General features: G+C 41.7%; 1 protein-coding gene across 23 annotated transcripts in view; it reads left to right on the top strand.

Moving 5' to 3' along the window:
* Epb41l3 (erythrocyte membrane protein band 4.1 like 3) overlaps window positions 1-20516 on the top strand; it is a 167908-nt gene that overhangs the window by 123531 nt on the left and 23861 nt on the right. For 8 of the 23 annotated variants that reach the window (XM_045142644.1, XM_045142646.1, XM_045142645.1 and 5 more), the window contains 5 exons: window positions 2005-2157; window positions 8155-8252; window positions 9176-9351; window positions 13114-13334; window positions 17412-17957. In XM_045142644.1, the coding sequence (XP_044998579.1) occupies window positions 2005-2157; window positions 8155-8252; window positions 9176-9351; window positions 13114-13334; window positions 17412-17957 (1194 nt within the window). The remainder of the gene's footprint in view (window positions 1-2004; window positions 2158-8154; window positions 8253-9175; window positions 9352-13113; window positions 13335-17411; window positions 17958-20516) is intronic. The other 15 variants (XM_045142656.1, XM_045142661.1, XM_045142657.1 and 12 more) reach the window with 3 other exon arrangements.

Here is a 20516-nt window from a genome sequence, read left to right as displayed (position 1 = left end):
ATTAAAGAGCAGCTATTCAAGCATGCCTCTTCATACCTTCATGCTGTGCGTCAGTCCCCTCTGAGTGACCATGAGAGCACGCTGGCTGGTTCTCAAGAGTCAATATCAGTGGCTTCTGACTGTCAGGTTATTAGTCTCCCTTTCAGTGTAAAGTTCCCAGTGCATGGTAGGGGTGTTGTCATTAGTTTTGAGATCATAACATTATTTTTTTTATTTTTTTGTTAGTTTTTACTTATTTATTTGAAAGTGACAGAGAGAGAAAGAGGCAGGTAGAGAGAGAGAGAGAATGGGTGCGCCAGGGCCTCCAGCCACTGCAAAGGAACTCCACATGCATGTGCCCCCTTGTGCATCTGGCTAACGTGGGTCCTGGGGAATCGAGCCTCGAACAGGGGTCCTTAGGCCTCACGGGCAAGCGCCTAACTGCTAAGCCATCTCCCCAGCCCCATACGTAACTTTATTATGATATCCTGCCATTGAGTAGTTCCACCTATTTCATTGTGATACTCTGCCATCCAGTAGTTTCATTATAGTGGAGTAATTTAGTATTCGATGGAATGGTACGTTTCAAAAAAACAAAAAGGTACTTCATTTTAACCCATTATATTTTGTTGTGAGACTTAACATTTTCCAGAAAAGGTTTTTCATTCTAAGAACTATGCTTATCTTGTGCCTGTCTGGAGGGTCCTAGGTACTAACTTTCCATTGTGTGGGTGAATGAGGCTTCTCTGTCTGATGCCCTCATTTTCCCCTCAGCACATCACTCCTGCTGCACAGTGACTCCAAATTGGGGGTGGTTTTGAGCAGGAAACCTTGAGTGTAGTTTCCTGGCGTGATGGGGCAGCCCATGACCCTTTCTGTATATCTCTGGTTTCCAACAAGTCATGGTCTCTGCACCTCACACACAATCCTGATTCCGTCCTGTCTGCTGATCCCATTTGAGACCATCATAGAGGTCCATTTTCCCGGTTTCAGTGGCCACACTACAAGCTACATACAGTATCTCTTAACTGCCACAAGTATCTCTGGTGACCACTGGGTACCACATAGCCGTAGGGAATTGCCTAAAGATGAGATGTGCAGGGGGCAAATGCAAGTCACAATTACTGTATGGTCCTATTTTTTACTTTTTCCTAAGTACCTTTACAGATCTGTAAAATGTGTCTTTATTTATGTATGTTAGTCGTACTATTAGGTGTGCCCACTGCTTGTGTAGTGTACGTGTGTAGGGAGGGGCTGCTGGGGGAGAGAGTACACATACTTAAAAAATATCTACATTTTGCCAGGCATGGTGGTGCACGCCTTTAATCCCAGCACTCAGGAGGCCGAGGTAGGAGGATTGCTGTGAGTTCGAGGCCAACTTGAGACTACATAGTGAATTCCAGGTCAGCCTGGGCTAGAGTGAGACCTTACCTCAAAAAAAAAAAAATTTAGATTTTACTCTAATAATACAGTATATCAAGAAGACTGAAGCCGTTTTAAAATGAGAAAGCATACAAAAATTACTAACAGATTACAAAGCCATATATATATGATCATTTAACAGAGGTGGGTCTGGAATCAGTGTGTCATGGGAATTCTACACATTGGCTTTTTTTAATCTATAAAATGTAATAAAAGCAACTATCTCAATATCATAGTGAAACCTGCAATAGTTGACATACAAAGGGCAGTTTGCAAAGGGCCTGGCACTCAGTGAGTCAAATATGAGGCTAGCGCTGTTGCAATTATCAATATATGATTCCCTGCTTGGTTTCTTCTATGAACAGTATTTACAATGTAAGCCTAACATACCTGGGTGAGAACTCTTTAGCAGTAGCACGTGTGAAACATGTCATCACTATAAAGCTAGTATGGAGCTGTAGTCTTTAAAAAATAGCAGCAGTATTTTCCAGATTTAAATTACCCAGTTGTAGTTTCTGTCTTGGAAGCCTATAAATCTCGTACGTATTAGAAAGTAGAAACAAGTGAGATGCTGGTCCATTGTTTCTTGCTGTTGTTTCCCAGGATTCAGAAGGAGTAGAGATTATGTTGGGAGTCTGCGCAAGTGGCCTGTTGATATATCGCGATCGGCTGCGGATAAACAGATTTGCCTGGCCCAAGGTTCTAAAAATTTCGTACAAACGGAACAACTTTTACATTAAGATCCGGCCGGGAGAGGCAAGTATGGTCCTGTTTGAGTATTTGCACTGGGGAGAAAGGTCTCAGTAGCAAAGAAGAATATAAACTGTCTGCCCTCAGGTTCTGATCACTAAGGGCCATGGGAAATTGGGTCTGAATACCTGAGATTGTTGTAGGTTTGTCTAAGCCAAACTAATTAATAAAATGTTCTCTTCTTTATTCTGTTGTAGATCTCTTCCCTGTGTCCTGTTATTAGAACTTCATTCTCTCTTTATTTTATAGTTGTTTTTTTTTTTTTTTTTTTTGCACACTTGTCTATACTCTAAAGTGAACAGCTCAGCAATCACGTGCTTCCAGGCACAAGGAAGATGGGAGAAAGGGGGGCTGAGTGTAAATTATGTAAATAGTCAACTGCCCTATGTATTTTCAATATATTTCTGCTTTTTAATCAGATAAAGTAATAACCAGATTTATTTACTAAGTCTTTCTTATTGGATCTTCACAATCAACATGTCTCCTTTAGTAGTTTATACATAATAAGGCAGAGATGTCTGCTGTTAATTTACTTAAGAGCATGTTAAAAGAAATCACCTGGGCTGGAGAGATGGTTTAGTGGTTAAGCGCTTGCCTGTGAAGCCTAAGGACCCCGGTTCGAGGCTCGGTTCCCCAGGTCCCATGTTAGCCAGATGCACAAAGGGGCGCACGCGTCTGGAGTTCGTTTGCAGAGGCTGGAAGCCCTGGCACGCCCATTCTCTCTCTCTCCCTCCATCTGTCTTTCTCTCTATGCCTGTCGCTCTCAAATAAATAAATAAAAAATGAACAAAAATAAAAGAAATCACCTAAGAATTCTAATTAGTGTGACTAATATATTAAAGGTAGTCAAAGATTAGATTCAAGCTCATTATGTCTGTTTCACAGTTTTCTTCTAAAAGTATTACCTTTACTGGACTTTCTTGGTAGAAAATGCATTTTTTAAAATGAGAACACAACCGGGCATGATGGCACATACCTTTAATCCCAGCTCTTGGGAGGCAGAGGTAGGAGGATTGCCATGAGTTTGAGCCCACCCAGAGACTACATAGTAAATTCCAGGTCAGCCTGGGCTAGAGTGAGACCCTACCTCAAAAGACAAAAACAAAAAAAGAGAATATAAAGAGCTTGGGGAGATGGTTCAGGAATAAAAGACAATTGTTTACAAAGACTGCCAACCTTGGTTTAATTCCCTAGTACCCATCTAAGGCCAAATGCAAAAAGTCAGACAAGTGTCTACATTTGTTTGCAGTGGCAAGAGACCCTGGTATGTCTATGCACATATATACAGGTAAATTTTTTAAAAAGTTAAAGCGGGGTGTGGTGGTATACACTTTTAATCCCAGAATTTAAGAGGCAGAGGTAAGAAGATTGCTATGAGTTCAAGGCCACCCTGAGACTACACAGTACATTCCAGGTCAGCCTGGGCTAGAGTGAGCTCCTACCTCAAAAAAACAAAAAATAAAAATTAAAAATATTAATTTAAAAAATCAAAATGTAAAATAACCAGTCATGTTTGATTTTCATCTATAGTCATGTTAAAGTTGTCCACAATGACTGAAATAATCTGTAAACATTTCATATAAATACCTGAATTTGTTGAGTTTTAAAACTCCTATATTAGGGTGTGGTGGTGCATGCCTTAAATCCCAGCACTCAGGAGGCAAAGGTACAAGGACCACCATGAGTTCCATGCCACCCTGAGACTCGTAGGGTTAGCCTGGGCTAGAGTGTTACCCTGTGTAAAAAAAAAAAATAATAATAATAATAATAATAATAATAAAACTCTTGACTCTTGTATGATAAACATATAACCCATACATCTGCATGTGAATTCATTGGACAGTTACTGAATAAGCATCTGTTTCTTGCTGGGCACTGGAAATAGAAAGATAAGTGTAACCTGTTCCATTTATTAAGGGAAATTCTATTTAGCAGCAAAACAGAGTCCGTACATGGGATTGTGATGCCGTTTTACAAATGAGATGATTTTGTGTGCCCAGGGAGTGAGTGTAGAGTGTTGGGAGGACCAGAAGGACGAGCAGGTGATGATGGTGACGTGAACTGGTAGACAGCAGTGACCATGGAAGGTTTTAAGTGAGGGCATGAGGCATTAGGAGAATATGTGGAATCATGGATGCCATATTGAAATCCAAGAATTTAGCACAACCGTGTGATTAAACCGCAGAACAGCACAGAGGCTGGGGGAATGGAAAGAAGGGAGCAAATCTGGAAAAGAGGGTTTAGGACAGAAATAGTAGACCTCAGAAACAGGACTGAGGATGGGATCAAAGGGGAAAGAGTTCAGGAGAATCGTGTGTTCTTGCTTGTGTGAGCGAAATTGATGGAAATGATTTTGGATAAGAGGGAAAAAGGGGAAGAGTTTCATTAAATATAAAAACTAAAGCTGAGCGTGGTGGCGCACGCCCTTAATCCCAGCACTCCGGAGGCAGAACTAGGAGGATCCCTGTGAGTTCGAGGCCACCCTGAGACTACAGAGTGAATTCCAGGTCAGCCTGGGTTAAAGTGAGACCCTACCTCAAAAAACCACAAAAAGGGCTGGAGAGATGGCTTAGCGGTTAAGCGCTTGCCTGTGAAGCCTAAGGACCCCGGTTTGAGGCTCAATTCCCCAGGACCCATGTTAGCCAGATGCACAAGGGGGCGCATGCATCTGGAATTCGTTTTGCAGTGGCTGGAAGCCCTGGCTCGCCCATTCTCTCTCTCTATCTGCCTCTTTCTCTCTCTGTCTGTCACTGTCAAATAAATAAATAAACAAAACAATTTAAAAAAATAAAAAATAAAATACAATAAAATAAAATCCCTTTAATGTTCTTTTTCTTCCCTACTTTCTCTTCATTACATTATTAACTCTACCTCCTATCTTAAAAGTAGTGTTTGAAATTTTGCAAAGGGGGGATATAATAAGAGACGTTATAAAACAATGCTCTTTAAAAAATAATATCTCCTTGTAGAGAAATCAGAAGAATTATAGATTTGAAGGGCCAGGGGTTTTTTGTTTGTTTTGTTTTGTTTTGTTTTTTGAATAATCCATTGCATGGCATTATCAGCTTCATAATTTACTGAAGGTCTTATACATGGCTTGAATTGTCCACAGAAGAGGTAGGGTTCAGGAAGAGTCCCCAAGCTAAGAGAGACAACAAGCAGAACAACACAGGGAGTTTAAGACAGGAAAGTAAAAGGAGAGACAGAACGTCACATGACTAATGAGTCTCAGGTGAAAGGGGTTCAGCAGCAGTGCCATGTGTTACACAGAGGTCACAGGAAACGTGAACCCAGGAAAACGCCCCTGACCTGGAAAATCAATCTCGTGCTGTCCTAACGTGTAGCAGTTACCTTCTCGTTGCTGGATAGGGAAGAAAACAAACTCCTGACCAGAAGCAGCTGATGGAAGGACAGGATTTATTCCCTCCTTACGGTTTCAAGGGGACGCGTGGCAGCGGCAGGAGCAGACATGCAGTCGTTCCTTCTCCATGACAGCAGGAAGGAACTAGAGAGAGTGAGCTCAGTGTAGCAGGCAGGGCTGGGCTACAACAGCCCAGGGACCGCCCCCAACCACGCACCCCCTCCTGCAAGGCCTACCTCTGGAAGGTTCCACCAGCTGGGGGTTAAGTATGAGGCTGACTCACAAACACACAAGGCTATTGGGACATTTCACATCCAAACCACCGCAACATGTAAAAGTTCAGAAAGTGTTAGGAATCACCTGGGAGCGTGTGGTGAGGTGGGAGGTAAGGTAGCAGAGGTGGCAGGTGGTGGCTTCTTTTGTGTGTAGCAGTAAGGAACGAGGCAGGCTATTTGTTCAGGCAGAAGCAGGCTCAAAGAAAGTGATGCTACCATTTTATGGTGCTCATATTTATGAATAAGAAGAACGTATTGGTGGCAGAGAGGCTCTGAAAAGATTGAAAGAAGTTAAGTATAATGCAGAGAGGGATACATTGTGGAGGCCCAGTGGCCTCTCTCTGCCATCTGCTAAGGAGGATAGCAAACATAAATAATAATTTTTCTACTGATGAGTAGATCTCCTGGAAGTAGCGAGAAGAATGGTAATGACCAAAGGCTGGTAATGGGTCTAGATGGAGAGATGATGGTTTCACTTGGATAGGAGGTACAATATTTAATGTTCTGTAGCAGAGTAATTATCATTGATAGCAATCATACATTTCAAAATGCAGAGCAGAGAGGATTTTGCATGCTCCCAACAGAAATGATAAATGTTTTAGGTGATGGATGTTGCAGTCAGCTTCACATTGCAGGGACAAACATCAGAGCAGAAACAGCTTATGGGAGGAAGGGGTTTATTCCAGGCTCACAAATTCCAAAGAAACTACCTGATATCAAGGGCAGAAGAAGCTGGCTCACTTCCATAGATCCAAGCAGAGGAGCCTAACCACGCAGCCGGCAAGCACCACCAGCCAGAGCTCCAAACTGCTTTCCCCACACCTTAGGGCTGGGCTTAAGATCTGATGTCCCCAAATACACATTAACACTGGATTCCAAGATCCACCCCCGGTGATATACCTCTTCCCTAGTCGGACTCTGCCTACTGAACACTCTAGTTTCAAGCCTGAGTGTATGGGGCCATACATTCAAGACTACTAAACGAACATGCCTCATGGTTCCTGACCTTATCACTACACATTGTATATATGACTTGAAATACCGTGCCATAGCCCAGAAGTAGATAAAATTAAAATAGGTCAATGAAAGTGTTGAAAAGTTTTAAGTAAAGAACTAAAGTTCCTCCCAGGATCTTGTACAGAGAATAAGCTGACTTTCTTAATATTACTGGGCCTTAGCATAGGGGTTTGCTTTTAGATGCCAGGAACAGAATTTAATGGAGGGGTGATGATTTGCTGAACAGCCGTTGCCCTCCTGGTTTGAATGGGATCTTCAAATGGTACTGTGCATGGTACTTTGCCATATAAATTACTTGGATACTGATTTTATCAATAGTCTGGTTGTTTCAAGCTCTTTGGGACAAGCCTTTCTGTTTACAGTGGTTGCCCTCTGCTGGCCTGATACATACTATCTTCAGAAACTGAAAAACATACTATTCATCTTCAAGAACAGCATTAAAAGGGGGAAGGAAGGTGGCTCAGTGGCTAAAGGCACTTGCTTGCAAAGCCTGCCAGCTTGAGTTCAGTTCCCTAAGCCACCCAAAAAGCTGGAAGCGAAATGTGGTGAGAGCTTCTGGTGTTGGTTTGCACTGGCAAGAAGCCCTGGCTTGCCCATACATATACATGAGCAGATAAATGAATAATAAGAAGAATAACATTAAAATAGGCAGAAAATTGGAATGTATAGTTCATCTTGCAACCATCAGATGACTGGTGGAGCAGCACCTGAATATGTACAACATTCTAGAAAATGCACTCATCCCATCACTACTCCTGTATGCCATCACTGTTCCTGTGAGGGACAGAGGTGTTCACGGTCACCATCATAATCTACTGTAGAACAAACAGGCAAGGGAAAGCAATGGCATCTGACAACGAGTCGTCAGCTACCTAGAAATTACACATATTTCCTGGACAGAGATTGGGAGAAAACGTTACTTCTAAGCTTGTATTTGCTCATTTGTGTGCATTCCAATGGAAGTCATCGTGTCTTTGAAAACCATGAAAAGATGACTTAAAATGAGGTCAGGACAAACTGTGCCATGGAGGGAATCCAGATACCTTCCTGTTTTATGTGTAGTTTTCGTAAGATGCATAGTACTGCAGAAGGCAGCTTCTGCATGCCCACCGTGGCCATCTACATCTGCGGTATTTATGGTGATACACATGTAATGACTGACTGTGCTTAGCATGAATTCTGCCCGTCGTAATTGATTTAGTGAATAAAGAAAGAAAACTGCGGGTGGCATTATAAGTTATATTATATAATGTACATATAACGTTATATTATAAATTATTTGCAGAGGTTTTACTATTTTTTAATTCTAAGCTGGGTTTTAACTCTTCGTTATGCGCCTTTAAATTTTAGTTTGAACAATTTGAAAGCACCATTGGCTTTAAGCTGCCAAACCATCGAGCCGCCAAGCGCCTGTGGAAAGTATGTGTTGAACACCACACGTTTTTCAGGTAGGCAGAGATTGCTTGGTTTCTAGCAAACAACTGTAATGATTGAAATCAGTTGTCCCAAAAAAGTTGTTGGGAAAAACACATGTGAAGACATATCCTTTCTATTTCCTTAATCTTCAATCAGTATATTCCTCCGCCTCTTCCTTTATTCTTTCATCTTTATTATTTCTTTTTGAGGATAATCTCACTAAATAACCTAGGCTGACCTTAAAGTTATGCACATACTACCTCAGTCTCCTGCGTACTAAAAGCATAGGCATGCATCACCACGCCAGCTGTCACCAAATTTCTTGATAAGAATTCCTAAGAATTTCTTGACCACATAGAAGAGTTAAAACAACAAAAATGCTCTCGATTTTTTATGTTCATACTGCTGTATTATCATGTCTTTTCTTTGTTTTCAGAATGTCTTATTCAAGTAGCCAATTCATTCCTTACTATTTCTTTTATTTGTTTTGTGGTACTGGGGATTGAACCCACAGCCTTGGGCATACTAGGCAAGTTCTCTACCATTGAGCTGTGTACTCACAGCTCCTTCCTTACTCTTCTGATTTCTTAATTTCTTAATACTCTGGACTCCTCACTCACATAGAACACTGGGCTCCTCAAATCAAACACTAGGCTCTTCAAAACCTGCTTAGAAAACACCAAATTATCACACTTGATTGCTATTGCTAATGTAATCCATGTAATTCCTCTTTGGTTTCATAAAATGTCTGCTTATATGGATGCAAAAAGTTCACCTAGTCTTAACCAGCCTCTGTCTTGCTTATATCTCTCTTCATCCTTTGTTAGTAAATAGCTGTGCAAACTAATCATGTTCCTATCAGATCCATGTAACTACAAGTTGTATGTTAAACTCTTAGCACAGAAAGCACTTCATCCTTCTGGTGGTTTTTTTTTTTTTTTTCCAATACTTTTAGACTGTTGTTACCAGAAGCACCTCCAAAGAAATTCCTCACATTGGGTTCCAAGTTCCGTTACAGTGGCAGAACGCAGGCGCAAACGAGAAGAGCCAGCGCGTTGATAGACCGCCCAGCGCCTTACTTCGAACGCTCATCCAGCAAACGTTACACCATGTCTCGCAGCTTGGATGGAGGTAGGCTTTACTTACAGACTTTTGGGAATTTCTGGTAACTTCACAGAAACTTGTATGAAATCATCACAGACTTTTGATACACAGAGATCCTTTTGGATATCCTGAAATAACATGTGGCTCTGAGCTGGGTGGTAGATTTTTATGATTCCCCCACATCTAAAACAGATGCTTTTGTTCAGTATGTCTTAGTGAAGCTTTATGTGAGAATTACACCAATTAGGTACTTAGGGGATGAAGAGCACATCTTCACTGTGCTGGGTGTGGAGACAGATGCTCTCATTCTAAACATAGTACTCACATATTCCATAAGTAATTTGGTTCTCTTGCCAGCAGATCTTAAATAATTAGCAGGTTTGTGTTAGATTGTTGCAGAAAAGAAAAACAGTTAAATGTATCTCTTTTTAAAAAATTAGGAAGAATAACATCAATCAGTTGATGAGTGACCAGTCAGATAAGTGAAGCAGGCCCCCCACTCAGCTCCCCACTGTAGGGAAGAACAGCATCCTTCCCCAGCAGGGCTTTGTTTCACCCTGTGTGATGCCGTCCTTAGTCATGTGGAGGTGTGCTTTCTGCTTGGAGGCAGGCCAACAGTAGTGGTACTTAGGAACTGAGTAATGGGCAAGCCTCTGTCTTCTAATTCAGAACACTTGGGCATGACTTAGTTGCATTATGGAAGACCCATCCCATACAAATAGAAAGAGTTACAAGTTTCTTATACATGTATAATTTTAATCGATTTGATAAATAAAGTTTACATGCGCTGGGACCATCTGTTTTTGCAGCTCCTTTCCATGAATTTCCCACTTCGTCTGAGGGTAGTTGATGGCACAAGACATTTGTCAAATCCCCCAGTTAAAAAACTATATATTCCAAATGAAATATTTTATAAAAAGTTTATGGGAGAAATTGCCATTCTATTATGAATACTGTGTCATGTTTGTTAAACAAAACTCTTATCTAGATGTGTAAATAAATACTATTGCAACTTGGTGTGGTGTCCCATACCTTTAATTCCAGTCCTCAGGAGGCTGTGGTAGGAGGATTACTATGAGTTCAAGACCAGCCTAGAGCTACAGAGTGAGTTCCAGGTCAATCTAGACTAGAGTGAGACCCTGCCTTGAAAACCCAAAATAATAATAGTAACTTGGTTAATTAATTTATATTGAAGCCCAACTTTGCTATCTTGTCTGGATGATAGGTGGCTAGTGATTCTAAGTCTCTAGGACTCGTTTTTAGTTATGGGTAAAATGGAAGTAAGACTAAATTCAGCAGGATCACTGTGAAAAATAAATAAGCTATACAAAAAAGTGGTCTTGGTAGACATACTGTTATTGCAATAAATATATTGAAAATTATCCTAATCAGCTTTTGTGAGCTAGCCAGGACATGCATTATAAATGGCCTTCATATTGGGTCTGAGTCTGAAGTCAACTAACTTCAGATTGAAAATATTTTTTAAAAAATGGGAATGATCCAACCATGGTGACTCATACCTATAATTCGAACCTTTGGGAGACTGAGGTAGGAGGATCAACATGAGTTTGAGGCCAGCCTGAGCCTTGAAAGTGAGTTCTAGATCAGTCTGGGCTAGATTAGTGAGACTCAGACTCAAAATATATAAATTAAGTCAGGCATGATGGTGCACTTGGGAGGCAGAAGTAGGAGGATCGCTGTGAGTTTGAGGCCATCCTGACCTGAGACTACATAGTAAATTCCAGCATAGGCTAGAGCTAGAGCAAGACCTTACCTTAAAAAAAAATTAATTAAGTAAGTGTGTTTTAAGTTACATGAAATGGGAATGTATATTTATCTTACCTAGCATGTCCAGGGAAGCTGAGTTCAATCCCCATCACCAAAAAATAAATAAATAGATAGATAGATAGATAGATAGATAGATAGATAGATAGATAGATAGGTAGATAGATAGATAAACAAGCAAACAATACTTCCTAAATGTCTTCACATTTGAAAAATATTGCATCCATATTGTACACAGGCAGACTATGTAAACAAGAGAGTATGACAACATACTCTTCTATGTCACATTGCATTGTGTTCTGTATTAAAAGTACTTGTGATGATTTAAAATATACAGGCAGATGTACATACTGTGCCATTTTATTTATATAAGGGACTTGAGCATCTGTGAATTTGGTACTCACAGTGGTCCTGGCAACAGTCCCCTGATGGATACCAAGGAAAGATTCTACTGTTCTAGAATCAGGACTGTTAGGAGTTGAATTAAGACACTGAAATATTCGTGTAGACATCAAAGCTGTTCTGCTCTGTCCTGTTTCCTGTGCTTGAGAGTATCTCTGCTAGTTGTAAATTCCCTAAGTCAGCCCTGAGGAGCTTTCATAGAATCGCACCTTTTCCTCTCTGAGTACCACTCACTTTGTTCAGTGCTGCGCCCAAGGGAACACAATTATTGTCCATGTTGTTTTCCTCATGACCTTTGTGTGATAATGCCTGCCGAGAAGACAGAAGACAATTGTGAAATCAATGTACTAATATCGTGCTGTCTCTTCCTCTCTGCCCGAAAGTGATGTTATAGTATGTGTTGTCTCACTCTTTCTGGTCCTGCCAAGTCCAGTATGCATTCTGCTGCCGCTGAGCCCAGGCTGCATGTAACAACACAGACTGCTTTTTGCAAAATAGCATCCTACATAGAATAGCCTAAGTGGCCCGTTAAGTAAAAACTGTCTCACATAAGCTTTTTCATCAGCATTAAAGAGACAGAAAGTTATCTTAGTGAAGGATTGCATTTTAGAACCCTTTCTTTGATGTTTTATTGTTCCTAAAATATAAATTCTGGCTAGATTGTATGCAAGCAGCTACTGCGTATTTGGAAAGCATTGTCTATAAATCGCAATGCCTTTTTTTAGGATATCTAAAACTTATAAGAAAAACCACCAAAGTTGAAAAGTCAACTAAATTAAGCATGTCTTTCACTAAGATGGCTCGGCTTGGATGAGAGGCTGTGTGGTACATCACCTGTGTTTGCATGCTCTGTCTTTGCATGGGCTTTGCTTAGCAACATTTGTCTTGTTTTTGTCCAAAAATGTTAGTGATGTGAGTGAATGTATATGCATATCTTCATGGTGTGCTGCTTAAAATGCAGTAGAAATGACAACATTTCCATACTTCAGTTGAGAAGAATTGCTATCTGAATTTTATAATCTTTGCCAAGATGGTTAATTTTCATTACTGCCCTTGGGCTTTTCTAGTTGTAGGAGTGATAGACATTTCAACACTAAAAAAAAAATAAATAAATAACTGTAAAACTGATACAGTGCTCCTTGATGGATGGCACTTCCAATGTTATACTAAAAGCCAAGTGTGTGCAAGAAGTTATCTACTGTAAATACTGCTATGAGTTGTTGAGCTTGCCCCACAGTATCTGTTGTTGGAGCTCATATGGTGCCTGGGGAGGAGGGTAAGACTAGACTCAGCTCCTTCCACTCACCTCTGCCCGCCCACACACCCCTACCAGAGAGCCCAAGAACGGATAAACATTATTCTAAGGTGAGAGACATGAACATTTAAAAAATTTGAAAATGCTGATCCAGGAGATACAGAAAGATAAATCTTATAATGCTTAGATGAAAGGTACTTTTTCAAGACAAGCTTGGTATTTTGTAGGGGTATGTTTCTTTTTTCTTTTTTTGTCTTGTCCCTAGTAATGGGACAGTTTGTTGGTGTTGACCTATCTTCTGACTTAACTATTTGAGATTTTATTTCTCCAATTGTATTTGCTTTTAGCATCAGTGAATGAAAACCATGAAATATACATGAAGGATTCTATGTCTGCTGCAGAGGTTGGTACTGGCCAGTACACCACAACAAAGGGCGTCTCTCAGACCAACTTGATCACCACTGTGACTCCAGAGAAGAAGGCAGAAGAGGAGCATGACGAGGAAGAGGACAGGAGGAGGAAGGCTGAGGAGACCACACCCGTCTCAGCCATTCGGCACGAGGGAAAGGTACAGCTCCCGGGATGTCTCCTAGAGCTGCTCTGGTTTTCAAGAAATTCTGAGGCTAGAAACCAGGAGGGTATGAAGGTGGAGAGGCATTCGTATTCCAGCACAACTCATGTTCATGTCTATTTATAATCATTATTTCTACTTCAACATATCTCATCTAAAAGTTGCTTTCTAAACCTTTTCAAAATTTTTAACAAGGGGTATGCTATGTAAGACTTTCAACAGCTGTCCTGTGTGTGTGTGTGTGTGTGTGTGTGTCTTTAGAATTACCCTGGGTGGTGTTACACCTGTTTCTGTTTGGGCTCACATTTTACAACTGTTACTGAAGCTATTTTCTGTTTCAGTCTCCTATCCAAGTATAGCGTGTTGTTCCAGACCGACAGCAAATACATTTCTGTTTTTGTGGGTACATGTAAATCAAATAGCTATAGCCTGGAGTGAGTGCCTTAGTCTTACGGTGATAAACTCATCAGCAAATGAGTGGCCATGTTTTGAAAGTGGACATTAAGGCACAAGGTTGTGATGAAAGAAAAACATGAATTTGGTAGCAGTGTTTCCTTGCATGTCATCCATTTCATTTTATGACATCATTACCTCTCAAATTACATTTCTTCCTAAGCATCTTTTTAAAACATCAGATTTATTTCTGGTGACCCAGCACTATAAAGTTAGCTTCTTAGCTAAACAATTTAAAAGTCAACACATTCAAAAGTTTAGATATAATAACAATGAAATATGGAATGGCTCCTAAAAATATGCAGGGATAGAGAGAGGAGAAAATAAAAAATGGTCTTAAAACCTATGAGTTAAGCCGGGCGTGGTGGCGCACGCCTTTAATCCCAGCACGCGGGAGGCAGAGGTAGGAGGATCGCCATGAGTTCAAGGCCACCCTGAGACTACAGAGTTAATTCCAGGTCAGCCTGGACCAGAGTGAGACCCTACCTTGAAAAAAAAAGAAAAAAAAAAAAAAAAAACCTATGAGTTAGCTGGGCATGGAGGTGCATGCCTTTAATCCCAGCACTCGGGAGGCATAGGTAGGAAGATCACTGTGAGCTCAAGGCCAGCCTGAGACTACATACTGAATTCCAGGTCAACCTGGGCTACAGTGAGACCCCACCTCAAAAAAAAAAAAAAAAATATTAGGGCTGGAGAGATGGCTTAGTGGTTAAGCGCTTGCCTGTGAAACCTAAGGTCACTGGTTCGGGGCTCTATTCCCCAGGACCCACGTTAGCCAGATACACAAGGGCACATACATCTGGAGTACATTTGCAGAGGCTGGAGGCCCTGGTGTGCCCATTCTGTCTGTCTCTATATATATCTGCTTCTTTCTCTCTCTGCCTGTCACTTTCAAATAAATAAATAAAAATAAACAAATTTTTAAAAATAAATAAATAAGATAATTTTTTAAAAGAAAACACTGAGTTATCCTGATATGCAAGCACATTTGATTCACTAGTGCTTTTTTGCTTCTGGGCTCTTCAAATACAATGTTTATGAGAAAACAAGCACTGCCAGAGATTTCACAGAAGAAAATACTTTTCCCCATAAGAATGTCACAAAACCATAAGCAGGTAGCTCAACAGATAAATAATTTGTAGTTCTAAGGGTGTGGTTTAATAGCATGTGTAAGACACTAAGTTTAATATCAAGAACCTTAAAAACAACTAAAATGATTGTTTTCTGCAATCTTATGACTGTTTCAAAGGACCCAGTCCATCTTCTTCTGATTTTTACTTTCTTGTGGGCAATTCATTTGTTTGCCAAACACAAAATTAAGCACAAAGTCATCACCAACTCATGGCAGAGGTATTTGGGTTGCTTTTCCTGTTAAACTGTATTTTATTCTACATTTTGCTTTCTGTGCTCTTCCTGTCTCTTAACCTGAGAGCAGGTCTTCACTGGGACCTAGAAAGAAGAAAATGTGCCTAAACAGCACGTGCCGGCAAGTGCTTCTCATGGGTGCACAAATAGAACTAAGTTGTACCCCAAAAAGCAAACAAGACTTTCAGTTTGCTTCCAAAGTAGTCTTTGTGGGCTGTCTTTATTTTGAAAAGACTGCATGCAGTCCATCCATGTGGTAATGTGTAGCACTCAGCTATCTCACTTTGTGCTGTTGATGTCGTGGGGGAATTAAAGGACACATAAAGCTACTGCCTTCACAATCTGCTCTCCAGGAAGCCACTTCTGTGAGCAGGGCACCTTTAGGAAGGCTGTAAGCTGAGATTGAGTGCTTAATCGGTGCCGGCTGTCTTTTTTCCCCCAGAGCAAATCTATCTTTCCAAAAGCACTTTAATAAGCAGCATGGAAGATTAAACCTTAATTTTATTCTTTACCATCTTCAGAAAGTGACTTAGAGAGTGCTTATTTTTAACCACAATGAAAATGTGCTGTTGGAAATAATTCTTAAAAGGCTGGTCCACAAGGTTCCTGGGAGGAGTAGGAGATAAACCCTCTGGTCCTGGGTAGCATCTCCCTGCCCAAGGGAGAGTTACCTTCATGCAGAAGGCAGCTTGGAATGTCTACATCCTTCTTAGCTGAGTGAGATTTGTGCAGGCTCTCGTTTGGCATGCAGTGTTTAATGTCAAGTGTAGGTGTTTGGGGAAAGTCATACTTGTCTCATAGTCAAAAGAGACATTTCTAAGGCTAACATATCCACGCTAAACTACTTTGTTTTCCATTGTCTTTCCCTCATGCCTCATATTCAATGCCGTGTGTGTGTGTGTGTGTGTGTGTGTGTGTGTGTGTGTGTGTCAGGGGTTCTTTTCCTTTACCACTTTTCTCCAAAGTCAGGATTAGATAACCACCACTGAGTGGGCTGGGCAGGTCCAGTGCATACATACATGCATGCACAGCGGCCTCAGGTGGCTAATTATCTTCAGGCTGCACATGTCCTAACCTCGAACTCTTCAGGCTGTGACAGGCAGCTCTTTTTTTTTTTTTTGTGTGTGTGTGTGTGTGTGTGTGTGTGTATGTGTGTGTGTGTGTTTGCCAAGGGCCTGCCTTGGGCCTACTTGCTTCCTTTCTTCCCTTCCCTCCTTGCCCAGCAGTTCCTCTACCACCTGCAGAGGAAACTGGCTTTGGGCATTGCAAATGCCAAAGGCCCAGAGAACAGAGCTGGATTCCCCCCCACCCCCCGCCCACGAAAATTGGAGCACACCAGGAAGCGCTTTACTTGGTAGGCCGGCTTTAATATTGAATGAAGAACTAAGCCCAGGTATAAGCAAGCCCTTTCTCTGCTCAACAAAATCAGAAGTCTGAGAAATTGTATGATCCTATGATTTATGGACCACAAGTAATAGAAACTGAACACATAGAAACTGTGTTATAAGAAAACACATTCATTTTGCTAGTTAGCTGCTGGAAATTACTGGTGTGAGCCACAGTTCCACTTACACCCTAGATAAAGGAGCCAAAGGAGAAGGGTTTTCAAAGGAACCTCAGTTCTTTGCGGTGAGTCAGAGATACTTAAATGGTAATTGTTGAACCCCCAATTGTAAGTGCTTGTCAGATAGGAGTGGGCCAGAAACTTCTTGATTTGGAAACCCACCTGTTTTAGATATAATTGCTAAACCAAAGAGAAGTGTAACACCAGAAAAATTTTTTTTTCAAATAATCAAACTTTGCATTGGATTTCATTTTCATCTTTAATCCAGCCAAAACTATGGAGACCGGTCTGTCACCTGCAGATCAGGACAAAGTTGTTGAAAGTCTTGATTTCGATTGATTACTGTCATGTTTGTTCTCAAACCCTAAAGGTTTCTAGAGATGTCAGTTTAAAATGCGAATTTGGGGTTGTTGGGAAATGTGTGTATGTGGGGGATGGCTAACAAGTGACTTCTGGCTTTTTACGACACCGCAGCCTGTGTGCGATGGTCCAGTGGGTTACTGTAGCCCACCACGGCATCACGGACCTACAGCATGACTACTTTAAGGCTCAGAGCAAACCTAGTGCTGAACGTCTTTGTTTTACAGTTTTATATTGATGCCCATGAGAAAGTTAACTAATCGCAGTTTTCTTTTTGTCCTTTTGCACCCATGTTTACTGCTTCCTGTTTCTCTCTGTCTCCTTCACACCAGTCACCTGAGCATGGCACTGACTCATGTCCCTTGTCATCCCCATCAGCCCATTTTGACCCCGCATCCCCCACAGAGCTCCGCAGGAGGTGTAAGGAGAACGAACGTGCATCAGCGGGCTCCGCACTGCTCAAAGCCGAGCCCACCTTGGAGCCTGATGGCCAAGGGAAGGCTTACTTGGGGGACCAAGATGTGGCGTTTAGCTACAGGCAACAGACTGGTAGAGGGACCACACTGTTTTCCTTCTCCTTGCAGCTCCCTGAGTCATTCCCCTCGCTCCTGGATGATGACGGATACCTGTCTTTCCCCAACCTGTCTGAAACCAACCTCCTGCCGCAGAGCTGGCAGAACTACCTCCCCATCCGCTCACCCTCCCTCGTGCCCTGTTTCCTCTTCATCTTTTTCTTCCTGCTCTCTGCCTCCTTCTCAGTACCATATGCCCTCACTCTCTCCTTCCCTCTGGCTTTGTGCCTCTGCTACCTGGAGCCCAAGGCAGCCTCCTTGAGCGCCTCCCTAGACAATGACCCGAGTGACAGTTCAGAGGAAGAGGTGTGTACCTCGGCATAGAACACACTTCCCCTGCGTGTTCTGTGCTTCAGTCCAAACCAGTGTTAGCCGGCTGGCTGGCTGCTGCAATAGTGGTCCTACTTTCAGAGCCTCATTTATTGTCTGTGCCACTATGTTGAGGGTTTGTGTGTTGGGGAGTCCAAGCCAGGCCCCAGGGTTAGGCACAATACCATGTGGACGTAGCACTCTGTGGCCAACTTGGAATCGTTCTGCTACCCACTGAGTTCTATGTGGGCAGAGGACTCAGGCAGAAACCAATTCAAATGACCCATTTGTTGTGGGAAAGATCAGGGCTCATTCACAGAATATTACTGGTTTCATCTAACAAATTAAATCCAGGTAAAACAGATAAATAACCTTTTAAAAATACATTTGTTTATTTACCTATTTGCAAATACAGAGAGGGAGAGAGAAAATGGGCATGCCAGGGTCTCTTGTGGCTACAAACTCCAGATGAATGTGCCACTTGGTGCATCCAACAGACTTGGGTGTCAGGTATTGCAAACAAGTGTCTTGACTGCTGAGCCATCTCTCCAGCCCAAAAAGTAGCTTTTCACTTATTTAAGATTCAAGAAGTGATGGAGCAAGCATTGCCAGAGAAGATATTAACTCATATTCAAGAAGCTTCTCCAAATTTCACATGTCTCCTCCCTGAAATGCTCCCTTTGAAATGCTCCCTGGGCCCTCTCTGATAGTGGCTATCATTGTTGAGTCACAAGCAGTGCCTACAACAATTTAAAGAATCCACTTGATGTCAGCCATTGGTAAAGCCAGGAGCAGTACCAGAGTGGGGGGTGGGGGAACAGATGCATGGCAGTGGTTTCCAGGGGAAGTCAGGAAAAGACTCACTTGAGGTTTTTCTCCATGATGCTGGCAGGGGCAGCATGTATGAAAGATGGAAGCATGGGTCCCAACTGCCCACACTGTATCCGTGTTAATTAGCTAGGTGCCAGTGGACGTCAGCAGGTATGCTCAGACTGAAAGAAAACCCCAAGTTTTCAGCCTGTCCCTCATTCCAGCCACTGGGTGAATTGTGTAACTAGCCAGAGTTCTTCAGTCCCGATCACTCCCCTCCCACCGTTCTCGCTGTGTAGCCTCACTTTCTGCAGTTGTCAGAGACCAGGGAGGAGAGGAGAAGCTGTCCCCAGAGGCACTGGCTGTCTTGTCTTCACCTGGCTGCACTTTCCCCAGACTCCCTCCAGCTCCCCTGTTCCCACAAAACAAACTCTTCCATGATTGGAGACAAGCCAAACACTCCTATGTTGAAAGAAAAGGGGGGAAAAAATCACAAATTCAAGGCAGCACTAAAAACAAGAGCCTGTTTAGTTGCATGCTCAGGTAGGAAGTCACAATTTGAACTGCACCTGTGAGTGTATAGAAGTGCTAAAATTTGTAATAAGTACCTACATTTCATATTTTGGCCATTTCTATGCAACAAAAGGGAAAAAATGTGAATGGTCTCGCAGATGCTTTAAATAAATGTCTAAGGTTTTTCAATTTGGAACTATATAAAAAGCCTTTTCTAAGTTCTTGATATAAATGTATAGATCGCTATATTTCTGCCTGGCAAATACTTCGATAACTACTTTAAAATCTCAAGCTTTAGTATAACTATTTCTCACAGCGACGATATTATCAAATAGTACAAGGTTAGAGCCTAGTAGAGTTAGGGGTATCAAGTTATGTATAAATGCTACTAGTGGGTCTCTTCACATGGAAATATATTTCTCCTTCAGCAGAAGGATAAGTCCACATGCTAACATAAAGGAAAACAATCCTGTTTTATGGTTTATTCTTTCTAAATTATCCTAAATAACTGGTCAAACTTTTCTGTAGCCAGCCACACAGATCTTGTGCCTAATCCAGGGTATACATCATGTTGGAATCAGTGCATGAGAATAAATGTTAAAGTTGGGCATGTCTGCATTACATCAACAAAACAAATCACAGCAGTCCATTGTCACCGTGTGGGACGTGGGACGGGAGCTTCCAGGCCCTCGCTGTCCTTGTCAGCACAGCTCAGAAGCAGTGAATGTCCGCTGCTCCCCGCAGCCTTCTCCCGCCCTCTCTCGAGCCTCAGTGAGCTCATGACAGACGTCTCTCCTGCTCATCCCAGGAGCTTGGGATTCAGCCATCTGCTCACTGTGGACTCATAACCCCAGGTGTTAAAGGTTACACATTCTAGCTGAGCTTGTGCTGAAGAACTCATATTTAGGTCATTGTGATATTTTTTTTAATGCCATTTGCTGATGTGGCCTGTTTTATTTCTCTAGGCCTCAGGCACTTGGCAACTGAACTGGGTGACTTCTTAATATGCAATCCATCTCTGTCACTTTTGTTTTGCAAAATTCGCTAATGACAGTAATTCTTTTTACATTTTTCATGTGTTGCTGTGAGTTAATCAGTCTCGGCCTTTCTTAGACTAAAACCCAGTATCGAAACACTCCAAACTATACAGTGGTTGGCCCATCACTTTATTTTCTTTTCTTTTTTTTCTTTTATGCTTTCATAATGGCCAAATAAGAAGCAGAATATCAAATA

This window comes from Jaculus jaculus, chromosome 2, assembly GCF_020740685.1.
Source record: "Jaculus jaculus isolate mJacJac1 chromosome 2, mJacJac1.mat.Y.cur, whole genome shotgun sequence".
Classification (NCBI taxonomy): Eukaryota; Metazoa; Chordata; class Mammalia; order Rodentia; family Dipodidae; genus Jaculus; species Jaculus jaculus.
The sequence above is the reverse complement of the archived record's forward strand: the minus strand, read 5'-3'. Positions and strand labels throughout refer to the sequence as shown.